The following is a 22220-nucleotide window of genomic DNA, read 5'->3' on the forward strand; positions in this document are numbered from 1 at the left end:
GTTTTGTAGATTTTTTATTTTTTTTTAGATAAACTCACAGCTGTGATTGACACATTTAAATTTCTTGTGGCGGTTTTACAAAAGTCATCCTGTGGCAGAACAGGATGTCCCGTTTGCAGTATTTTAATGCAGCTCTGATTCAGTCTACAGTAAACGGTAAAGAGTCTTGAGTTAAACGCTGCTAACATCAAAGGTTAATTTCAAAAAGAGTTTCTTTATTATTCTAACTATATTAAGGACACACAAAAGATAAAAGGTCCATAGCACACTAGATAAAAAGAGACGAAAAAGACAGAGACGAATTATGCAACTTAAAACACAGAAAAGACTGAACTCTGCTCAGGATTGGTCACAGTAATGCCATTCTGTGCAGCAGAGAGCCTGCACATCTATCTTTACATATTATTTCACATTAATGCGGAACAGGTCGGCACACTGAAGTTTAAGGAGCATTCTCATCACATCATCATCGGCCACGTTGAGCTTCTGCGTGTTATTTTTACCGTAGGAAGGCCACAGATGGGCTGCGTGTACCGGGGTACAAAAAGCTGCCAAAAATATCAGCTTGTGTGTACGGCTTATGGCACTGTCTGCGAATGTCTTTATCATCTGATAGATCATCGTCTATATAATGGCAGAGAAGTTTAATCGCACACATTAAAAGCAAAACCAGATGAAAAGGAAATACAAATTTTCTGTCGTCTTTACTTCTAACAGTCATAATATTGCTTTTTTTTGCACATAGTTTCATGTAATCTACACAAATGTGTGTAAAATGATGCATATTAAAAATAATGTTATATAAAATACTGGCGTTCTTCATCATATGGCCCTGTCATGTGTGTTTCAGGTTCCTTCATCAGAAGAAGCCGTCACCCCGTCATCAGCTATGACTCCCTCCGCCTCCGGTGCCTCCTCACGTCCTTTCATCCCGGTCACTGACGACCCCGGAGCAGCCAGCATCATAGCTGAAACCATGACCAAGACAAAAGAGGTCGGTCTGTCTAACTGAGCTCATGTGCTTGGTGAAAGCTTTAACCCTGGCTAACTCTGTCACGTTCTTGTTTTATGGTCCTCTTCAGGACTCTGAGAGTCAGAGTAAAGTGGTCGGTCCGGAGCCTCAGTACCTCGATGAGTTCACAAGTCTGCTCGTGCCTGACGACACGCGTGTAATGGTGGACCTGCTCAAACTCGCGGTGTCTTGTCGTTCTGGGGAGAAGGGCAAGGAGGTGCTGTCTGCTGTGCTGTCCGGCATGGGTACAGCTTATCCACAGGTGACTTGCTGCATTCACACTTTTTCTTTTATGCCTTGTGATTTAAAAGGACGTCACCTGTTTAAACGTTTGACATCTCGGGGTCTCTGTGGCTTACAGGTCGCTGACATGCTGCTGGAGTTGTGCGTCACGGAGTTGGAGGACGTTGCCACAGACTCGCAGAGTGGCCGTCTGTCCTCGCAGCCAGTTGTTGTGGAGAGCAGCCATCCGTACACAGATGACACCTCTACCAGCGGCACTGTGAAGATCCCAGGTAAACAAGGAACATGGAAACAGTGTTTACACCTTGGGTAAATGTGTTCACCTGGAGCAACTTGAATGAACATGACAACATCTCTTATTTGACTTTTCTAGGCGCCGAGGGCCTGAGGATAGAGTTCGACCGCCAGTGTTCAACTGAGAGACGCCACGACCCGTTAACGATCATGGACGGAGCCAATCGGATTGTCTCTGTCAGATCAGGTGACGAGAGAGAGCCCCGTATGACTGTAGAGTGAGTGTATGCCAGTGAATTAAAAATTAATGTGGCTGTCCGCCATGTGTGCTTCAGGTCGGGAGTGGTCTGACTGGTCCAGCGAGTTGAGGATCCCAGGAGACGAACTCAAATGGAAATTCACCAGTGACGGCTCTGTGAATGGTTGGGGCTGGCGCTTCACCGTCTACCCCATCATGCCTGCTGCTGGTGAGACACACTGACAGCAAAACACCAGAGCGACCATTAAAAGCACCCTCTCACATACTAAACAGAGTTTACACTGCTCAACACTGAGTGTTTTTTTTGTTTGTCTTTCCTCAGGTCCCAAAGACTTGCTGTCAGATCGCTGCATCTTGTCCTGCCCCTCCATGGACTTGGTCACCTGTCTGCTGGATTTCAGGCTCAGCTTTGCCTCTAACAGGAGTATTGTGCCTCGCCTGGCTGCTTCCCTCGCTGCTTGTGCCCAGCTTAGTGCTCTAGGTACAGTATGATTGTCCCGGTTTGACAGATTTACAGGTCACGACAACATACAATACAAATCAGCAATGCACAGACACGATGTACGAGCAAAAAAAATCTCCTCTCCCTATGCCACATCGCTCAACCCTGCTGTTATTGTTTGCAGACAATCACATTCTAAATAGGTTGTAAATGGACCCCAGACTTTCTCTCAGATAAAAGAGCTTCAAGAGGTGCGAGCTGCAATACGCTACTTATCTGCTGAGCGATGCTCGAGGCTTCCTCTGACAGCCACATTCATAAAATATATCTCCAAGCACAGAAAAGACGAATTTTAAGGGCTTAGACTTAATATTTGGAGGATTATCTCGGCTAAGAATGCAGGAAGAGGGAGAAATGCTCAAGAGGAGGGTAGCTGATAGATTCTTGTTGGAGTTTAAATATATTAAATTTGCGTTCATGTTTTCTATTCTTCTGTCCAGCTGCGGGACACAGGATGTGGGCTCTGCAGAGATTACGAAAGCTCCTCACCACAGAGTACGGTCAGTCCATCAACATAAACAGGCTGCTGGGTGACAGTGAAGGCGAGGCTCGCTCTATGGTGAGTAAACGGGGTGAACTGAATTATTTATTACGCGTGTACGTAATGATGATTTATCGAATAATCAGTGTAGAAATACACAGCGGATCACAGTCGTTGTTACTTTTATATTATTTGTTTTCATCCATTTTAATGTTAATTTCAGATGCGGTCACTCAGCATAGACGGATGTATTTCAGTAATAATTAGTCCAGTTTTGCTTTGGCACCTGAATTTGTTGTAATATTTGTGTGTAGCTGAGAGACATGCAGATATCTCATCAGTGTCACCGCTGTGGTCATATTAACTGTATGTGCAGGTCTCTTTAGTTGTTATTAATGAGGTATAACATGATTTGTGGCTGTTAATTTCTTCAGTTGGACCTTATTTTTTGTAACGTATTTACCATACAGAACTGTAACAATGACAAATGAACAAAAAGCAGTGATGCTTAATGAGAGCCGGTTGTCTTGCAGCCTATGTTTTCAGCTGTGATGTAACTGATTGATTTTCTTGCAGAGTTTCACGGGCAGTGCGCTGGCCGCTCTCGTGAAGGGGCTACCAGAAGCTCTGCAGAGGCAGTATGAGTACGAGGACCCCATCGTCAGGGGAGGGAAGCAGCTGCTTCACAGTCCATTTTTCAAGGTATGTGGTTCCATAGGTAGAGAGTGTATTGGATTTTTATTTTTCAGATCATTAGATGCAGTGGCTAATTTTAACATTTTGTTCAGGTCTTGGTCGCGCTCGCCTGCGATCTTGAGCTCGATACATTACCCTGCTGTGCCGAGACCCATAAGTGGGCCTGGTTCCGCCGGTACTGCACCGCCTCCAGAGTCGCTGTGGCTCTAGATAAGAGGACCTCGCTACCAAGACCCTTCCTGGATGAGGTGAGTGTGCCAGGCTGCGTCGTCTGTGCCGGCCTTCACTTTCCTTCATCGCTCCCTGACCTGAAAACGTTCTTAATCCCTCCAATTATTCGTCTCCCCCTTTGAAGGTTACAAAGAAAGTTCGCGAGCTTATGGCTGATCACGAGAGCATGAACGGCCTCCACGAGAGTCACGACTTGTTCAAGCGTGAGCACGACGAGCAGCTTGTGCAGTGGATGAACCGAAGGCCGGACGACTGGACCCTCTCCGCTGGGGGGAGTGGCACCATCTACGGCTGGGGCCACAACCACAGAGGTCAGCTGGGGGGCATCGAGGGGGCAAAGGTCAAAGTGCCCACTCCCACCGAAGCGCTCGCCACACTGCGGCCGGTGCAGCTTATCGGCGGGGAGCAGACTCTGTTTGCTGTCACTGCTGATGGAAAGGTATTGATCAACAACGTCAGTCGGATGACTCGCAGGAAAATGTCATATCATCAGACTAATATACGCTGTCTTGATCCTCAGCTGTATGCAACAGGATATGGAGCTGGGGGCAGATTGGGTATTGGAGGAACTGAGTCTGTGTCCACCCCCACTCTACTCGAGTCCATCCAACATGTCTTCATCAGGAAAGTGGCTGTAAACTCAGGAGGGAAGCACTGCCTGGCGCTGTCCTCCGAGGGAGAAGTCTACTCATGGGGAGAGGCTGAGGATGGAAAACTCGGCCACGGGAACAGGAGGTTGAGACTCAATAAAACACTTTTACCACACAATGAAGGATAAAACACTGTAAAATGTTTTTATATTAACTGTAACTTCTCATTTTAGTCCCTGCGACCGTCCTCGTGTAATCGAGTCCCTGAGAGGAGTGGAAGTGGTGGATATCGCTGCCGGAGGGGCGCACAGCGCCTGCATCACTGCAAGCGGAGAGCTCTTCACCTGGGGCAAGGGTCGCTACGGGCGACTGGGTCACGGAGACAGCGAGGACCAGCTCAAACCCAAACTGGTCAGTGATCATTTGGCTCAGTTTCTCACACGGCTCGCCGAAAAAGGCTCGAAAAAATAACCCGACGTGTTCGGACAGGAATCAAACAGTTTACTCTGCCTCACTCTGACAGGGTTTTCCAGACAGTCACAGTGTGAGGGTAAAGCTGACGTCTGTGTCTTTGTGGTCTATCCAGGTTGATGCACTACAGGGTCACAGAGTCATTGATGTAGCCTGCGGCAGCGGGGACGCCCAGACTCTGTGTCTAACAGATGATGACATGGTCTGGTCTTGGGGAGACGGGGACTACGGCAAATTGGGCCGGGGAGGCAGTGATGGCTGCAAAATCCCCATGAAGGTAAGGCAATTTACACAGCAGTGAGCACCGGAGGTCAGCAGAAGCATCACTTTTCACTTCTCTCTCGAGTTTTTTCAAACGGGAAGAGGGGAACCTACAAGCTAAGCATCAGATGAGTTTTCTCAGAGATCAGTACCCACAGCTCTTACTGTTAATGTCAATAGACAGTGCTGCTTAAAAACTTGTACCTGGGGGTAGGTATCAGCTTAAGCCTCAGCCTGTCTCTGAAACTAAACTCTAATGCTCTGCTGTGTTCTGGATTTGTTTATTTCATGTACCCACCTTCTAAATCTGAGTCTGCCTTGCAAATTACGGTGCAAAATGGAGACACACAGAAGTTTAATTTGTGTTGTGTCCGTTGGTTCGGGGGATAGCAAGCATTGTTCGAGAGACTTGGACAGTGAATGAGAGTGAGGGAGCTCTGGCATCAATAAAGCCGGTTTCACACACCCCCAGCAGTCTCCACATACCGCCAGACAACCCTGCTGCAGTTTGATGCGGCGCCTGATCCTGTCTGAATCACCTTAATTAACATGTCACATATTGTTTGTTTCATACATACGAAAACAGAAGTGACTGTACACTTCTGTTTTCAGTTTGTTGATGTGCCTTGCCGTTGGAAAAGCTCTAAAGTGTTTTGTTTTTTTTTCATAATAATTTCAGATTGACTCTCTCACCGGCCTCGGAGTGGTCAAAGTGGAGTGTGGCTCTCAGTTTTCCGTGGCTCTTACGAAGTCTGGGGCCGTATACACGTGGTACGTGCCGCACAGGAGATCTGTCTGTCTGTTGCTGTCAGAGACGAAATGACTCACTCATGTATACGCATCGTGTCATCCTTAGGGGGAAAGGGGACTATCACCGTCTGGGCCACGGCTCTGACGACCACGTTCGACGACCCAGACAGGTTCAGGGGCTGCAAGGGAAGAAAGTCATCGCCATCGCCACGGGGTCGCTGCACTGCGTGTGCTGCACAGAAGATGGTAGGTGACAACTTCATGCTCGAGCTTCCTTTTTTTTACACGTTCCCCACCGACGTGTTTGTCGAATTATTTCAGCTCAGTTTATTCTACAATTTTTCGTTGCCATCTTGCCAGTTGGTGTCATTGACTCCCAACGGTTTCAGCTAAGTCATGTTGGATCGCAGCTTCACAGAAAGCTTTGCTGTTGTGTTTGGCTCAGGAGAAGTGTACACATGGGGCGACAACGACGAGGGCCAACTTGGAGACGGGACCACGAATGCCATTCAGAGGCCGCGGCTGGTGGCTGCGCTGCAGGGCAAGAAGATCAACAGGGTGGCCTGTGGTTCTGCTCACACCCTTGCCTGGTCCACCAGCAAACCCACCAACGCTGGGAAACTGCCCGCACAGGTACTGCACCGCTCCATCATGCTTTGTATTGTTGGTTCTCTGTCCACATGTTCCAGTAGATGGCAGTAAAGCTTTCATGTCATCACGCCGTCAATCACTGTGGTGTGTTAAAGGTTCCCATGGAGTACAACCACCTGCAGGAGATCCCCATCATGGCCTTGAGGAACAGGCTGCTGCTGCTGCATCACATCTCCGAGCTCTTCTGCCCGTGTATACCCATGTTTGACCTGGAGGGTCGACTGGGTCAGACGGGCCACGGACCCTCAGTGGGCTTCGACACACTCAGGGGCATCCTCATCTCCCAGGGCAAGGTGAGACGGCATGAACTTTTAATCTTAGAAAATCTAATGTTGTATGTCTGCTCGGCACTAAAGCAGTATCTTTTTATATTTCTGGAACAGGAAGCGGCTTTCAGGAAGGTGGTTCAAGCCACGATGGTGAGGGACCGACAGCACGGACCTGTGGTGGAGCTCAACAGGATACAGGTACAGGAGGAAATGGCACACATTTTTTCAAGTCTGTCCGCTCGGTTCTGTTTCACAATCGCTTACTTCAAGTCTCCTACCCCCTCTTACTGTAGTTCCCTCCCTCCCCCGTCCTCCTCCCCCATCCCCCGTCCTCCTCCTCCTCCTCCTCCCACCTCGCACTCTCACTGGGAGGCTGTGTTCCAGACAGGCTCCTGAGCTTTACATGTGATGTCTTTCATAAGCAGATTTTTCTGTGGGGTGTGTGTGTGATCCAGCCTGTCCACAGGAGTTCCTGCAATGAGTTTTAAAACTTTACTCCACATAAGACCCCCCCCTCCACCCTCCTAGTACAGTATCTGTAGAGCAGGGAGATGTCATATTCAGGGCTTCATGCCTATCAGAACTCCAACACAGAAAAGTTATAAAGCACATGACATAATCAAACCTTTATTTGCTTCTTCTCAACCGTGCAGGTGAAGCGTTCCCGTAGCAAAGGGGGTCTGGCAGGTCCCGACGGAACCAAGTCTGTGTTCGGTCAGATGTGTGCCAAAATGAGTTCGTTCAGCCCGGACAGCCTGCTGCTCCCTCATCGAGTGTGGAAGGTCAAATTTGTGGGTAGGTGCTACCCCAAAAATACCTCTGATGTAGCATTCTTGGGCACGTGTGCTCATTTCCTCTCCCCTGGATGTTAAAAATACATTTGTTTTTTTATCTTAGGGGAGTCTGTGGATGACTGCGGCGGTGGCTACAGCGAGTCCATCGCCGAAATGTGCGAGGAGCTGCAGAACGCCCTGACGCCGCTGCTCATCGTCACCCCCAACGGCCGCGACGAGTCGGGCGCTAACAGAGACTGTTTCCTGCTCAACCCCGCAGCCAAGTCCCCTCTTCACATGAGCATGTTCCGCTTTCTAGGTATAATCCGGTTAATCTCTCCGACAGGTCTTCCGTGGGTGTTAATCCTAGATAAAGAAAAACTGAAAATATGCATGTTTATTTTTAAAAAAAAATGCACAAATGCTTCATGTGCAATTTCCCTTCCCGAAACTGTTGAGCACGCCTCATTTAATATAGATATTTCTGCTGTTTGTTTTTTGTTGTTGCTGCGCAGCACAGAGACAGATGATCGCTGTTGTTTGATCCGTGTGTAATGTGCTCTGCCTTTGCTGTGTCTGCAGGAGTGCTCCTGGGCATTGCAATCCGGACCGGAAGCCCTCTCAGTCTGAATCTGGCAGAGCCGGTGTGGAAACAGCTGGCAGGCATGAACTTGACCATCGCTGACCTGAGTGAGGTTCGTACGCAGCGCTGCTCCTCTGCACACAACAAGGCTCTCAGTGTGAATCTAGTACACACTCACGGTGATTGATTGAGTGTGAAGACATTTTCAAACACTCCAATCCTGTTAACACACACAGACATCAGTTTTCTAACAGATTTTTGGTCCAGACCTGTCGTACAAGTTACTAACAGATTTTTTTCTTGCTTTAGAGTGTAATGTGAATCGTTTGCTGCTTTCTGACAGCACGACTTGAAGCTCTGGAGTTTGTTTTTTTTTTACTCCTGGATGACATATTTGAAAAATCCTTGTACAGTCGTCCTCGCTATATCGAGTTCATTTTCGCGACACTCGCTGTTTCGCGATTTTTTTAGTGTAATTTTGCATGCTTTTTTTACAGCGTACTGTACAGTATGAACGAACATTTGGTGTTCTGCGTCCTGATTAACTAAGGGAGTACTGTACAAAATGCGTGTAAAAAGGTGTATAAAAGTGTGTGGTTAGGGGTTTTACGGCCTTAAAACATGTATAATAATAATTGTAAAACTTACGTCGCGGATTTCGTTTATTGCGGGTTATTTTTAGAACGTATCCCCCGCGATAAACGAGGGACCACTGTATAGTAATTTAAGAGATGCTAGTCAAATGAGTTGGAGTTTGGTAAACAAACCTCAAAAAAGAGAGAGAGCCTCTCTTAATGTCACACCACATGATCTGCATTATAACCTGCATACAGTAAAGAGCACATTCCGATACATTCCTTCTCAGATTAAACCTTAAGCCCATCAGCGCCTTGCTCCCCTGAGCTCCACAGTAAACTCATACTGTACCTGTTCATCACAAAGGTTAAACTCTATATTCATTCTGTGAGCCACAATCTCCACTTTTGTCTAAGAGATGGCGTGAGTCCTCTCCTGCCCTCACGCTGTGATCATGAGCTTCTGAACCGTCTTTGGGAGAACGCTGGAGTGGGGGGAAGAAAAAAAAAAGAGAGAGCCCTTTTCCTTCACAAAGCTGCTCTTGTTTTGCGGTTTTGCCCTTGAGACATTCGAAAGATTGGATGGGGAAATTAATCTAGCACAAGACTCGAGAGTGGATCGCTCACCGTAACTGTGTTGTGACACGAGGGCCTGAGTGCACTCACGCAAACACGAACAGACGAATGTGTGCATCAGGTAAATTTAGAGGTCATGAAGGGAAACATGGATGGAGTAGTTGTTGGAATATCAAGCGGCGATCTCTTCTCCACCTCCCAGGTTGATAAGGATTTTATTCCCGGCTTGATGTACATCCGGGACAACGAGGCCACAGCTGAGGAGTTCGAGGCCATGACCCTGCCCTTCACGGTGCCCAACGCCAGCGGTCAGGACATCCAGCTCAGCTCCAAGTACTCCCACATCACCCTGGAGAACCGTGCAGAATACGTACGCCTGGCAATTAACTACAGGTGAGAGAACGGGCTGAAGTGAACCTGAAGTACACTTTTAAAGTGTGTTTGTGTTCACCTTTCTTTGCCCACTTTTTCAGGCTCCATGAATTTGACGAGCAGGTTTCCGCCGTGCGCGAGGGAATGGCTCGAGTGGTCCCAGTTCCTTTGCTGTCGCTTTTCACCGGTTACGAACTGGAAACGATGGTGAGCTGAGCACAGTTTAAAAAAATCTTGTCCTCTTTTGTCCTCGTGCTTTCTGGCGTGACGGTTAAACCTTTTTTCTCTGCTCAGGTGTGCGGAAGCCCGGACATCCCTCTCCACCTGCTGAAGTCGGTGGCCACTTACAAGGGAGTGGAGCCGACGTCGCCGCTCATCCAGTGGTTCTGGGAGGTGATGGAGTCGTTCTCCAACACAGAGAGGTCGCTCTTCTTGAGGTTCGTCTGGGGTCGCACACGTCTGCCTCGCACCATCGCTGACTTCCGCGGGCGAGATTTCGTTGTGCAGGTAAGAAGGCGCCGTCAAAGTCTTCTATTTAATTCACAAATATATTGAAGTATATTTGTTGCTGACATGAAAACTTCTTTTACAGATGCTTTGGATCATTCAGATTTTCTATTTGCGTACCTGTGATTAATTCTTAAATTCCCAGTTTAGTTTAATCTGTAAAATATCGTGCCATTACTTATCTTTGTCACAACTGTTTTACTGCCTAATGTCGACATTGGCCACAAAAAATCACTATTAAAAACAGGTATTAAATGATTTTCTTTGTGCTATTTAAAAATTGACTTCGCTCGGCCGTGAATACGCAGCTGTTCTGTTGTTGACCGATCCCGTGAGCAGTCTGTGTCAACCCGCACAGAGCAGCTCGAGCTGGCCCAGAAGTCAGACACAGAATCCAGTCGACTTCAAAATAAAAGACCCTGTGCAAACTGCCAAAAGGGAAACAATTTAAACACCATATATACCAGGAAAATGATCAGATCTGAGCAAATTAACAAAGTCTGGCAGGCAAAACACATCAGAACGGCGGCTGGTGGTGGTTTGAAGTTGCATGGAGAATGGACCCAAACAGCGTTGTGGCCTGTTGGGGTTTCCTTTCTGTCCAGAAGCAACAACATAAAACCACATCGCCTCCAAACACAGAAGTATAACTCCGGCTTCATATCAACCTGCTCTTCTCTGTCCCCAGGTTCTGGATAAATACAACCCCCCTGACCACTTCCTGCCAGAGTCCTACACATGCTTCTTCCTGCTGAAGCTGCCCAGGTACTCATGTAAACAGGTCCTGGAGGAGAAACTGAAATACGCCATTCACTTCTGCAAGTCCATCGACACCGACGACTACGCCCGCATTGCCCTGTCTGGGGAGCCCGCCGCTGACGACAGCAGCGAAGACTCCGACAACGAGGACGCCGACTCCTTCGCTTCGGACTCCACCCAGGACTACTTAACGGGACACTGAGCTGTGACCTTTTACAGGACGAAGAGCTGCCACAAGAGAGAGACTGCATTATTCTCACCTATTAATACACACATTCATACAGGCATTCTGCTAAGACACAAACGTCTGTGGGGGAAAAATGTGCAATGAGCTTTAAAGCATTATAAGCTAAAGAGAGGAACAAACGCAGGTTTGCTCTGATTTAGTTTCTTTAAAATAAAGTGGGGTGATCAGCTGCACATGTAATTGTTGTGTTACATGGGAATTATGTATATTGTCACAGAGTTAAAAATATAAAAAAACGGCTCCAGCCTAGCACTGTGGTAGATTTCTCCCTCTGGTTTGTGTGAACTACCTGTCCCTAGTTTGTATATAGAAATTGATGTGCGACAAAACAGTAGTATTACTTTTTGTTTCTTGGTAACAGCCATGTTTCTTTATAATAAAAAAAACAACTAAATTTTTAACTTAAAAAAAAAAAAATCAGTCAGTGTTTCTCACTCGGCTCGGTCAGAGCCCACTGAAGGGTCATTTTAAGATTCCTGTATTTACCCCTCCCTCCCCTCCACCATGTTTGTGCACTGTCTCCTTTAAGAATGTATATAATATGATTGTGCCATGTATTCACAGAAGGTCTCATTCCTGCATATTAAATGTTAATAAATTTCTGTTAATAAATTCAAATGGAAAAAATCTTCTTTGTGATGAGTTTTGTTGAAATGACAGTGCAGTGATTGTTTTTTTTTGCTGTCATATTCTGTCAGCAATCGGCAGATCTGAGAACAACAAGAGCGACACAAATTGATACAAGCGTCGGGTCCAAAATGAAATCTATTTCTGCTGTCGTTATCAGACCTCGCCGTGTGGATTAATGTTTGGAAAGGGTTAAACAGGGCCGCCTTTTTCCCCCAAAACTAGGTCAGAGGATCATTTGGGTTTTCTCGTTTTCACCAGGCGGCGCTTTAACCGAAATTAAATAAGCTTTTATTTTCAATGCCTTTAAGACTCCCCCTTTTAATAACTAGTGCAAAGGTTGTAGCAGGATGGTTGTTGGGAGTGGGGTGTTATCTTGACATCGCTGTTAACCCTACGCGTAGCTCTGTGGGATTAAAGAAATCTCCCATAATTACCTCTGCAACGTGCTGTTGTCAGCAGTGCTCGAGCATTGAAGGTGATGTGATGTGATGTGATGTGGGGGATCTGAAACATGCACAGGCTTTACTACACATTCCTCATAGTGTCTCTGGCTGTAGTAAACTCCATCCAGTGTGAGTGTCTACGTCCACTTCTCCACCTCTTAAATTCATGCATATTTCTATGTAGTTCAAAGGCATGTCTGTTTTATGACTGCTTGATTTGGCTTAAAAATAATTAGCATTCCTTGTAGACTTAGAGCTTTTTTCTTTTTTTTTCCTGTAATAATCACAAAGTACATTATGCTGGAGGGAGTCAGGTGCTTCTCGATACAGTGAGGGAGGGAGAGGAGGAGAGAGACGAGGAATGAACGGTCTCCTTCATCTGTGCTTATGTGTTATATACTGAGTTACATAAAGTACTACAGACAGGAAAGCATGAGTGGATGGATTACATCGTTAGACTGTACATAATGTGTATTTCTACTATGATAACTTGAATGAAAAAGATCTTTGTCCATTTCTTTGGAATCTGTGCACTGTGATCTATATATCATATTTCATCAGCTTCTTACTGTGTGCAACGTACAAACACAAAATCGTCTCAAAGCTGAACAGTTTATTTCACATTCATTCATCTTTCCTGAGCTTTTGTTGCTGGCTTGTAAATGGGCGTGGCTCTGTTAGAAGAAGAAATTATTTTCAGTGTCACAATGTGCATAAAGTACAGACGTGTGAGCGAATGAATCCTTTGAAGATTCATCCAGGTGTCTATTTTGTTGTTTATCATGAGAAGGCAGTTGTTGCTCTACCCTGATAAGTTTTTGTCTTGTTCATCTGATATGAAGTTTAAAGTGAAATTAAAAGTTTAATTATTTTTATTATTATTTTAGTATTTTGAAGGGCAGTTTGCCTTTTTGACTCTGAATTGCCCATAGGTGTTAATCAGGGTCGTTTGTCAGTGTGCATCCGCCCGGCAACCTCTGTGGCTGTGAAGTAAAGCCAAAAACTGCAGTTCCTCAAACGTCCACTTGAGGCTGGCTACAGAATGAGCCAGTCTCCATAAGTCCCCATGTTCAAATGTCCAACTTCACAGCAGAAATAAACATGTTTACAGCCTGGTACAAAAACAGTTTTGGTCTCTGTAGCTGATTTCCACGTTCATGACAACTGTGCTGAGTCAGATTTTTTACATAACTCACCCGTTCAAGTTATATTAAGGTTTAAAGTTATGCAGAATTAACAGCATGGCTGCTTTGATTGGCAGATCGGTGCCGTTACAGCCCACCATAGCTCCACCAATGACGTTTGTGTCACAAACATCCATGTTTTAAACTCACCTTTCATTTTCAACCTTGTAGTCTCCATCCCCAACCGACACACACATTACAGCAGCCTATGGAATTAATATGTAGAAGTTTCCAGGCGTCAGCTTTTGGTTGGTTGGCTTATATTAGAGTAATTAAGACTCAGTTTATTAACAAAAATGTGACATGACAAATGTTTAAAATCTTTATTAAAGTAACCTGATGCTGAGACGTCACCCTCAGATCCTGGTATCAAAACAGAAGTTGGTGCAGCTGTTGTGACGTTAGTCGAACTTTTCGCCCCGCAGTCAAACAACTTATTAGTCTTTGCCAGATGTCGATGCCTGTGCAGCGTTGTCTGGTTCTGGATCAGACTGTAAGAGCAATATTTAAATATCACTAATGCAGTGAATATTGGTTTCTTTGTTTGATGTTTTTTTAGTTTGTATTTGTTACATATTAAAAGGAAATTCTCAAAATGACAACTTGTATAATTTATCAACAGTCTTGAGTAGGTGCCACACATACAGACTTCTTTCCTACCTTTAATTGCAGCATTAAAAATAAGAGAAGTATTAATAAGTGTTAATAAGTTTTTTCAGGCCACTGCATGCTGATCACACGGGGGGAGGGATGCTGCTCAGCCTGAGATGATGAGGGAGACCATGAGGGAAATAAAGAGCTCTCTGGTCTGCAGCATGTGACTGCATGTGGGAGGTAGACAAAAGAGCGTGATGGCCTTGTGTCTGAAACTTTTGCAAAACTTCTCCTCGTCCTTCTATTCATGCTGTTTTATAGTCAGCGTTGTAACTGCTGACTACAGAGGAGAGGAATATTTCTTTTTTAAAGATATAAGTAATAAAATGTTTAATGTGCAGTACGTAGCTCGACTTTAATGAACCCTGTTTCGTTTTTTTTAAAACCACTGAAATGATCAATTTTGTTTCTTGTGGCCCAATTTTTTTTTCCCTTATTCATAAAGTGATGCATGAGTGACTACACGTGTTATCATGAGTCCAGTTTAACTTCAGGACCAGTGGACCATGTGTAACTGGTATTAATTCCTGGAATGGAGTATGGGAGGGATTTCGAGTGGTGGAATGAGGAATGAGACTGGACGACCCAGCACTAGTTAGAGTATATTTAAGGTCTATTAGAGAATAGTGTATGTTTACATTAACAGACACAGTTTGGTTTTAAAACTTAATAGAGAGGCTAGAGGACCTCCATGGGACGGTAGTCAATGCCAAGAGACAAGTAATTACACACGCTGGTTGAAGTTTGTCAATTGTGCCAAGGTGATGACCATCTTGGTATCCAAAAATCTGATAATGGCCGGTAAACTAAAAAGAATTTTTCTGGTCAAAATATCTTTTAGTCTGCCATAAAACTGTCTAAGATACAATCTCATTAAAAACTATAAACGAGCAGGTCTTATTTGTTAAGTACCTGCCACAAACGTTGTAGCTCACTGTTCTCTTCTCACCACTGTTGTAAATATAAACAGCTGTACACGTGTATTTGCTATGATTACATTACTTATGATCAAAAACAAGCGAGTCGACAACTTTGCTAACAGTCAACCCACAAGCAAGTACTAGTCCAACAGCTAAAAGCCCAGCTCGGCGTCTGTCTTTCAGCCTTTTGTTTCACTAAGCTCTCACCAACGACTAAAAGTGAAAGATGCTGCTGAGCCCAGTTACATTGCCCTCTTGCCCAGCTCCTGTTCTGGCACGACACCAGCTCTGCTCCTCTTCCTGGTTACGTCTTGGGTTAATTCTAAGCAATATTTTGATTGTTGAGGGTTTTTTGTTTGTTTGTTTCAGCTCTATAGCTCGCTCTGTTGGTTGGTTGTTTAGTTATTTGTTGATGAAAATCATTTCATATGATGGAAAGCTCAAGAACAGCAACTAAATCGACCTTGTGGTAGGATTGTTCTCTCTGTTTGTGTTTCTAAACCTTGTCACTAAGCTACTCATCAGACTCGTGAGAAATACCATGTAGAGCTTAAGGCTCCACACTGTATCCTCACGCCTCCCTCTCAGCATACTGTAGACGATCGGGATCATGTGCCGCCGACTCAGTGACCTCTCTCTGGCTCAGCAGATCGCTAACCAACCGTTTTGAGAGGAACAATTGGCACCACTTAGGCCACCACTGCCAATTAATCAGGGCTCTGGTACAAATGGCTCACGGCCAAACAAGGCGCAGAGCACATATCCAGGCCGGGCTACAGCGTGAAGAAATCTGTCTGTAACCAGAAGCTGTGCTGCCCTGAGGGCTCGAAAGAGAGAGCAGATGAAGAAGATCGAGTCCAATTAAAGACCTATAGAGCTCTTGTGGGCTTATGCTGCTGATATTCCGTAAGAAACCTGATTTAAGAAGTTGTTAACCCTCCATTTGATCGCGACTCCAACCTGTCAAGTTGAACTGGTGGTTGTATTGAACCTCAAGGGTTGAGGCTAATCTGCTGGCCATCCGTCAGAGACTGCAGTAATTGCACTATATATTGTTTAGGAGAACCCTTCATGTCTTTTACAGCAACTTACATCACCTTTCTCACACACGGCATCCCAGTAAAACCTTCCAGGTCAACGTAGATTAGAATAATTTAGATCACCAGTCCTTCAGTAGCAGCTCCAACTTCCATACTTGTGAGAACAGTTCCTGTTTCCTGGACAACTTTTCTGCATCGATGCTCACGTATGGTGAAAGGAACTAAAATCTAAAATCATCATTAGCTGGTTAAATCCTGTCAAAAATGCCATTTTGGGGGATTATGTGTCAGATTTTCTCTGAAGCGAGGCTTGTTCTGCTGGGTTTTTTTTTTTTTGGGATAATGGATAGTCTATTCCCACTGAATATCTCCAAGCCACCACTAGAACACCTGAACCGGCCATAGGTCAATAGTTTAAGCTTCCCAGTAGCTGTGATGGTGGGGTGCTGATGTGAATTTTTTTATAAGAACCCTTAGTCCCTATGGTCTTGGTCCCACGATCCTCTGATCCAGGCCTGGGCAATCTGTTCCACAAAGGGCCGGCTGCAGGTTTCCTTCTAACCAAGCAGCAGCACACCAGACTTGACTCATTTAATCAACCGATCTCAGTCTTCACAGAGTTGATTGGTCAAACTGTGTGCTCTTGGTTGGTTCGGACAAAAACCTGCAGGCACACCGGCCCTTTGTGGAACAGATTGCACAGGCCTCTGATCCTTTAGAGTGAAAGGAGTCGCGTGGGTCTTCTGCACTTAAGGTGAACAGTGGTATAGGTCAGGTCAAAGACTAGACAGGAACCAGCATATGAAAGTTATGGGATTAGGTGAATATGAGGTGGGATATGGGGTTACTGAGGTCACTCTCGTAGCATGAACAGTTCATCATCTGAGGCAGAGGAAGCTGGCGTACGACTTAAAGCAACATTATGTAACTTTTCTATCATGAAATAAAACAGATTTTAAATCACGTTGATGCCACACTGACATGTAATCAGGCGAATGGTGTCTCTGTCATCCGTACATCTGTTTCTGTAACTTTGTGCTCCGGGTATGATCACCCACGAGAATTAGTCACTGATTTTAGTGATTTACTCTTATCAGTGGCCTCTTGCTTGGTCACTCTCACATTTTCCCTTCTTATCTTCCTCCGTCAATGTCCTCTTCAGTCTTCTTGCCTCTGTCATTATGTCCATAGAGGCTGCTGAGACCGGTTACATTGCTTGATTGCCCAGCTCCTGTTCTGGCACGACACCAGCTCAGCTCGAGCTAACGAGAGTTGAGGTGGAGCAGCCAGAGGACTTTAGAGGAAAAACATTTTTTCCATAAAATATGATCTAATTTCACCAGAATCAGTCAGATAGTTGGCGGTGTGTGACTTAAAGTGTTACGTACTTCTCCCATGTTCGTACTCAGAGCACAACGTTACAGTGCAGAAACAGATGTTAGGCACCCTTCAACTAATTACACGTCAAAATGATTTAAAATCTGGTATTTTATGGTAGAAAAGTTACATAATGTTGCTTTAAATGTTGCAAAAAAAAACCTAATATGGAGGCTGTGAGGGTCAAAAAGAGATATTGCACTCGCTGACTGAGTGATGGGTGAAACCAGAGCTGTAGATGACCTTCAGGGTTGACACATTCATTACTTTGCCCTCAGGATTATAACAGCACCTCAGGATGATGACGATGATGACGATCTCTGTCCTATGTCATCCCGTGTCACATGACTTTGTTGATATGAACTCTCAGCTTGTGTGCGTGTGAACCTAACAACATTGAGCAGTGAGTAACTCATTCATCCGGGACTCGCAGAGTCCGTATAGTGACACAGTAGTTATCGTCATTCAAAGCCCCTGGCTCACTCTCCTCTCTACTTGTTGTACATGTGATTGCTCTGTTCCTGCTACTATATCTCACATCAGCCCACAAGACCAGTGTGCCGTCTCCCCCCGTGGACATCTTCTCTGTGTAGCTTTCATCCTCTGGTGTCACAGGCAACAGTGAGTCCAGACCAGGTGACTCCACCAGCTCAATGGGAAACAGTGTCTTCAGTGTTTTCTGAGAGCGGATGCTGTAAGTCTGCAGACTGCAATCACTCGTCTGCAGAGGTCATTCTGGGAGGGAGAGTTAATGGAAATATATTTTTGTCACTGATTTTGTTCAGTTCACTGGATAGATAATTGTCATTGAGGGGAGGTTTTAGTGGTGGGAGTCTCTAATTACTTAGGCCCTGTTAGTCTGGTTCACTGGCTTTTACTCATGGATGGCAGGACGTTAAAATCCTAATCTGCTCAGTTGTGTTGGGTCAAAGGCAAATGTATTTAAAGATTAAATCACAGATACACTCCCTGATTTTGTAACTCGCCATAGTGCCCCCCTAAATTCTCCACATTTTTGTCTTGGTCGTGTTTAAATGGAAAATTTTGTAGCTGAATTTGACACACGGCAAACAAAAACTCAATTTGCATGCCTGAATTTAAAGTATCAGGTTTACTCTCATGTGTTCTGGCCTTAAGGGGTATAAGCTTGAACAGTAACTTTCTATGCTGAATATAGATGCAGCCATTTGATGGGAAGCTAATCAGTAACTTTATTTTTTTAAATGTGAGACTCTTTGTTACATTTAACCTGAGGATACAAGTTACTTCTACTTCCAGAGAGATCTCTTTTTTTGGACTGTTTAATTAAGCAGTTTTCATTATACATTCCCTTTCTGACCTTTTCAAACTGAGTCTGGTTTAACCGGCTTCACCACTTTGAACTTGTGTTTGCACAATAATTTCATCTTAATGTATCTTAATGCATTTTTAAAACTATATAAGCACAAATAATATAACAAAAGATAGAGCAAACATTCAGATTTGCATGACTTTATCTCTGTAAAAAAAGGCTTCAAATGAGCTGCATGCACATGCATTTTAGAGAAATCTTTATATGCATTACATAATTCAACAATACCGTGATAAATAACAACCAGTCAAAGAAATAATATACAAAAAAAATAATCAGTGAATAAAGAGCATTCTTTTCTGCAAATGCAGCGTGGAGGGGTTTAGGTTTTCCTTGAAATCTCTCTGTCTCTGACCTGTCTGACCTTTCTACACCTTAAAGCTGAGGTTGTCTCACCCTGTTAAAGCGAGTTAGGCTTAGTGGTTTGTATTTGACAGCTTTCCCCTCCCAGAAACATCAACATCAATACAACGTCGCTTATTCATTCAAAAAAAAACTTAAGTAAGCGTAAAAATCTAAAAAGTCACCCTTGAAATAATCAGGTCAGTTCTGCTTTGATAACCTCAACGTTAACACGAATGAAAATCTTTATTGTCTTTTGTTTTAAAAATGTGAAATTTCACGTCAATTTAGGGGAAAATTTGTATTTGTTTAGTTCCAGAAACGGTCGTGAAATTTTCCTTTCAGTGGTGCAGTTGGTTGGGGGTTGTTGGGAGGAGGCGGCTAAGTGGCGTGGTGGAGTTAGGTTGTAAAAAAAAAAAAGGGAGAGAATGATTGAATGGGAAAGTTTTCTGCTATTAGTGGAGAGTACTTGTGTGCCACTCCCACCCCCGTCCTCCTCCACCCACGTCCTCAATATCCAGACTGCTCTGCAACATCTCCCTCCTTCGCTGGCGAGCACAGTAGAGGAGAAGAAACATCTCAGCCTCTCTCTCATCTTCGTCATCGTCACTGTGCTCAAATACAACAAACAGCAAAAAAACACAGGATTGTCGGCATGAAACACTTGTGAAACAAACTTTATCCTCATCACTACTGCTGCCATCATCATCATCATTGTGTTTGTCTTCATCATCCTTATCATCACCGTCATCATCATCCCGAGCTGTCTTCGTCTTTAACGGTAAGCCTGATTCATTTCTGTCTCTCTCGCTCCGATGCCAAAATAAAAGTTTGAATTTATTTTGAAATTAGCTTCACCTACTCAGCATTCTTTGTATTGTGGATTTGAAACACTGTATTACACTAGTCGGCTTTGTTTTCGGGGGGTTAAGCATTTTGTCTTAACATAACTCCACAAAAACTTTGTAGAAATCCATTTAATTCTACTAATATGTCATTGAATGTGTGGTGAATGGATGAATCAATATATTTTATATTATGTTATACATCTTCAGACATTCAGAAAGTTAAAATACAGAAAAAAAAAACACCTGACATGTATAATCCTTCAGTTACAGTCTTGGGTGTTGTGGTTGCAGTAATTAACCTCCTCTCAGCGTGTCTTTGTCTCATTCCTAACACACTTGTTGAAAGATATTCATCTTGAATTTTTAATTGCTGTGAACGAAGGGTGGAAAAAACTGAGAAAGCAGTTTGTCTTTGTCGTCACACGCAGCCCACAGGCAGGATGTCATATAAAAAGGATCATTCTTCTCTGTGATGAGGCACATCACAAGCATTGGATAAGGATATTATGTGAGGCGTGAACAAAACATTACATTATTCTGACATTATTTTGAATGCCAGAAAAAAAAAACTTGTGGATTTGACTTAAAGAGTTGTTTTTATAATAATATATGCATCCTGAATGGTGCAAATTTTAACTTTAAAGCTGCTTTAATAAATATTTTAGGTGGGCAGTGGATCAAATCATGTGTAATGTGACAGGAGTTGCTCGTAGTATTTTTCTTGTCTGGAAATATTCCTCTAAATTGTTGGAGGGATCAGTTATTCGACCCCTGTCACGCCCCCCGACAGGACTGTAGTCTTACTCCTCAAAGAGGTATTATCACAGAGAGCTCAAAATGTCACACGTGAGTTCACGTTGCCTTTCATGTGAGCAATAATCCCGTCGAATTCACGCAGCTTTTGTATTGGCGAGAACCACATGTCTGCTGTAGCTGACCTCATGCTGTGCTTTATGGGAGCTGAGAGTCACTCAGCTGTTATAATGCGTCTCAGCCTCCAGCTGTGTCGTCGTAGCAAGACACGGGTAGAATTTACATGACAAAGTGTTTACATTTAAAATCAAGCCTGATGCTTTAGATGTGCAGTATATCCCTCATACTGGTAAAATCAATATAGCCTGCGGCTCAGTCAGCACTGTAGGATGGCACAACAGAGCCTCTTGTTCCTAGGACAGTAAGACAGTTATAAAATACTTCACTGCGTCATTAAAATCAGTAGATGGGAAGTTAAAAAAGTCAACAACAGATTATTATTTTATTAAATAAGAGATAAGGAATGATTACTATGAAATGATAAATCACTGCTGTGTCTTTGAAGCTGCTATAATCAATATTTTTGTAGTCACAAACCTGCAGTTTTTCAGTGATGTCTCTGTTTTAGCATCTTTCAGTCCATTGTTTTGGTTTTCCACCCTGGCACTATTCTGTTTTGGTTCACTCTCACCACTCTCATGCTGATATTTGTGAGATATTCCCCTCATGAGTTTGATAGAAACACTAAGACTACAAATGAATGTTAATATTGTTTGAAACAAAAAAATATGTCAGTGTTGTTTGTTTCTGCTGCCCCCAAGTGGCCATAAAAAAACTGTTTGCAAGTTTAACTGTTGAATTTAATCTAACTATTTGGAGATATTTACTGAATCGAAACCTCTGCTTCCTCCAGTGATCTAACCATGTATTTGGAGAACAAAAACAACCTGGAGATTGAGATGTCTCAGACGTCGGCCCAAGGCCATCAGGGCAGGAACAGCCTGAGGTCACCGGAGGCTGTCGCAGGAAACTTTGGGGAGCTGCGTCTGCTGCAGGGCATCTCGGAGAGGAGAGACACCCAGAAGCTGCAGCAGTCTGCAGTGCTGCCCTCAGGACAGTGTGTCATCCATACGGAGGGCTTCGTCCCTGTTCGACAAGAGGATGGGTATGACTACTAAATGTGTTTCTGTTCTCTTATGGTGGTTTATTGACAAGGCATCTCATTAATTGGAGTTTTATTGATTATTTACAAGAAAGCTTCTCTTGAAACTTTAATTGGTTGTACTAAATGTCAATAGACGTCAATGGCATCCTGAAAAACTGCACACGTGCAGAATCACATTGCACATGCCCTGTTGGTTAAATCTTTCATGCATGAACGTGGAAAAAACTGGAATTTTCTTGCAAAGTAGAATCACACTTTAGTGTGTGTGTGGCTGTGGGTGTGTTCCTCACTCACCCAGGGGGTTGCTAATCTTAAGCCCGTGGCTGTGACGTTATTGGGATTAAACTGGGGAATGCTTTGCTTCATGAACTCATGAAGTCAAAGTTGCACATGACAAAGCGTGTACTACAGCTGATACTTTGCTGTGTCTCCTGCAAAAAAGCCCCGTGGTAGGTCGGATTAGCTTTTTTT

At 44.2% G+C, this 22220-nt stretch overlaps 2 protein-coding genes across 3 annotated transcripts in view; both read left to right on the top strand.

Annotated features, from left to right (window-relative positions):
- herc2 (HECT and RLD domain containing E3 ubiquitin protein ligase 2) overlaps positions 1-11669 on the top strand; it is a 40263-nt gene extending 28594 nt beyond the window's left edge. The window contains exons 67-91 of one of the 2 annotated variants that reach the window (XM_027290585.1): positions 851-994; positions 1083-1274; positions 1374-1527; positions 1629-1736; positions 1825-1956; positions 2071-2229; positions 2691-2809; positions 3308-3433; positions 3520-3675; positions 3783-4097; positions 4179-4393; positions 4482-4659; positions 4835-4996; positions 5660-5751; positions 5837-5976; positions 6176-6363; positions 6477-6674; positions 6765-6848; positions 7304-7445; positions 7548-7742; positions 8006-8118; positions 9360-9550; positions 9631-9736; positions 9824-10036; positions 10725-11669. In XM_027290585.1, the coding sequence (XP_027146386.1) occupies positions 851-994; positions 1083-1274; positions 1374-1527; positions 1629-1736; positions 1825-1956; positions 2071-2229; positions 2691-2809; positions 3308-3433; positions 3520-3675; positions 3783-4097; positions 4179-4393; positions 4482-4659; positions 4835-4996; positions 5660-5751; positions 5837-5976; positions 6176-6363; positions 6477-6674; positions 6765-6848; positions 7304-7445; positions 7548-7742; positions 8006-8118; positions 9360-9550; positions 9631-9736; positions 9824-10036; positions 10725-10997 (4095 nt within the window). In that variant the 3' untranslated portion in view covers positions 10998-11669. The remainder of the gene's footprint in view (positions 1-850; positions 995-1082; positions 1275-1373; positions 1528-1628; positions 1737-1824; positions 1957-2070; positions 2230-2690; positions 2810-3307; positions 3434-3519; positions 3676-3782; positions 4098-4178; positions 4394-4481; positions 4660-4834; positions 4997-5659; positions 5752-5836; positions 5977-6175; positions 6364-6476; positions 6675-6764; positions 6849-7303; positions 7446-7547; positions 7743-8005; positions 8119-9359; positions 9551-9630; positions 9737-9823; positions 10037-10724) is intronic. The other variant, XM_027290586.1, reaches the window with a different exon arrangement.
- Positions 11670-19348: 7679 nt separating this feature from the next.
- Positions 19349-22220, top strand: part of oca2 (oculocutaneous albinism II) — a 43322-nt gene continuing 40450 nt past the window's right edge. The window contains exons 1-2 of the mRNA XM_027289898.1: positions 19349-19764; positions 21498-21749. Coding sequence (XP_027145699.1) covers positions 21508-21749 — 242 coding nt within the window. The 5' untranslated portion in view covers positions 19349-19764; positions 21498-21507. The remainder of the gene's footprint in view (positions 19765-21497; positions 21750-22220) is intronic.

The sequence above is a fragment of the Larimichthys crocea genome, chromosome XVII, assembly GCF_000972845.2.
Source record: "Larimichthys crocea isolate SSNF chromosome XVII, L_crocea_2.0, whole genome shotgun sequence".
Lineage (NCBI taxonomy): Eukaryota > Metazoa > Chordata > Actinopteri > Sciaenidae > Larimichthys > Larimichthys crocea.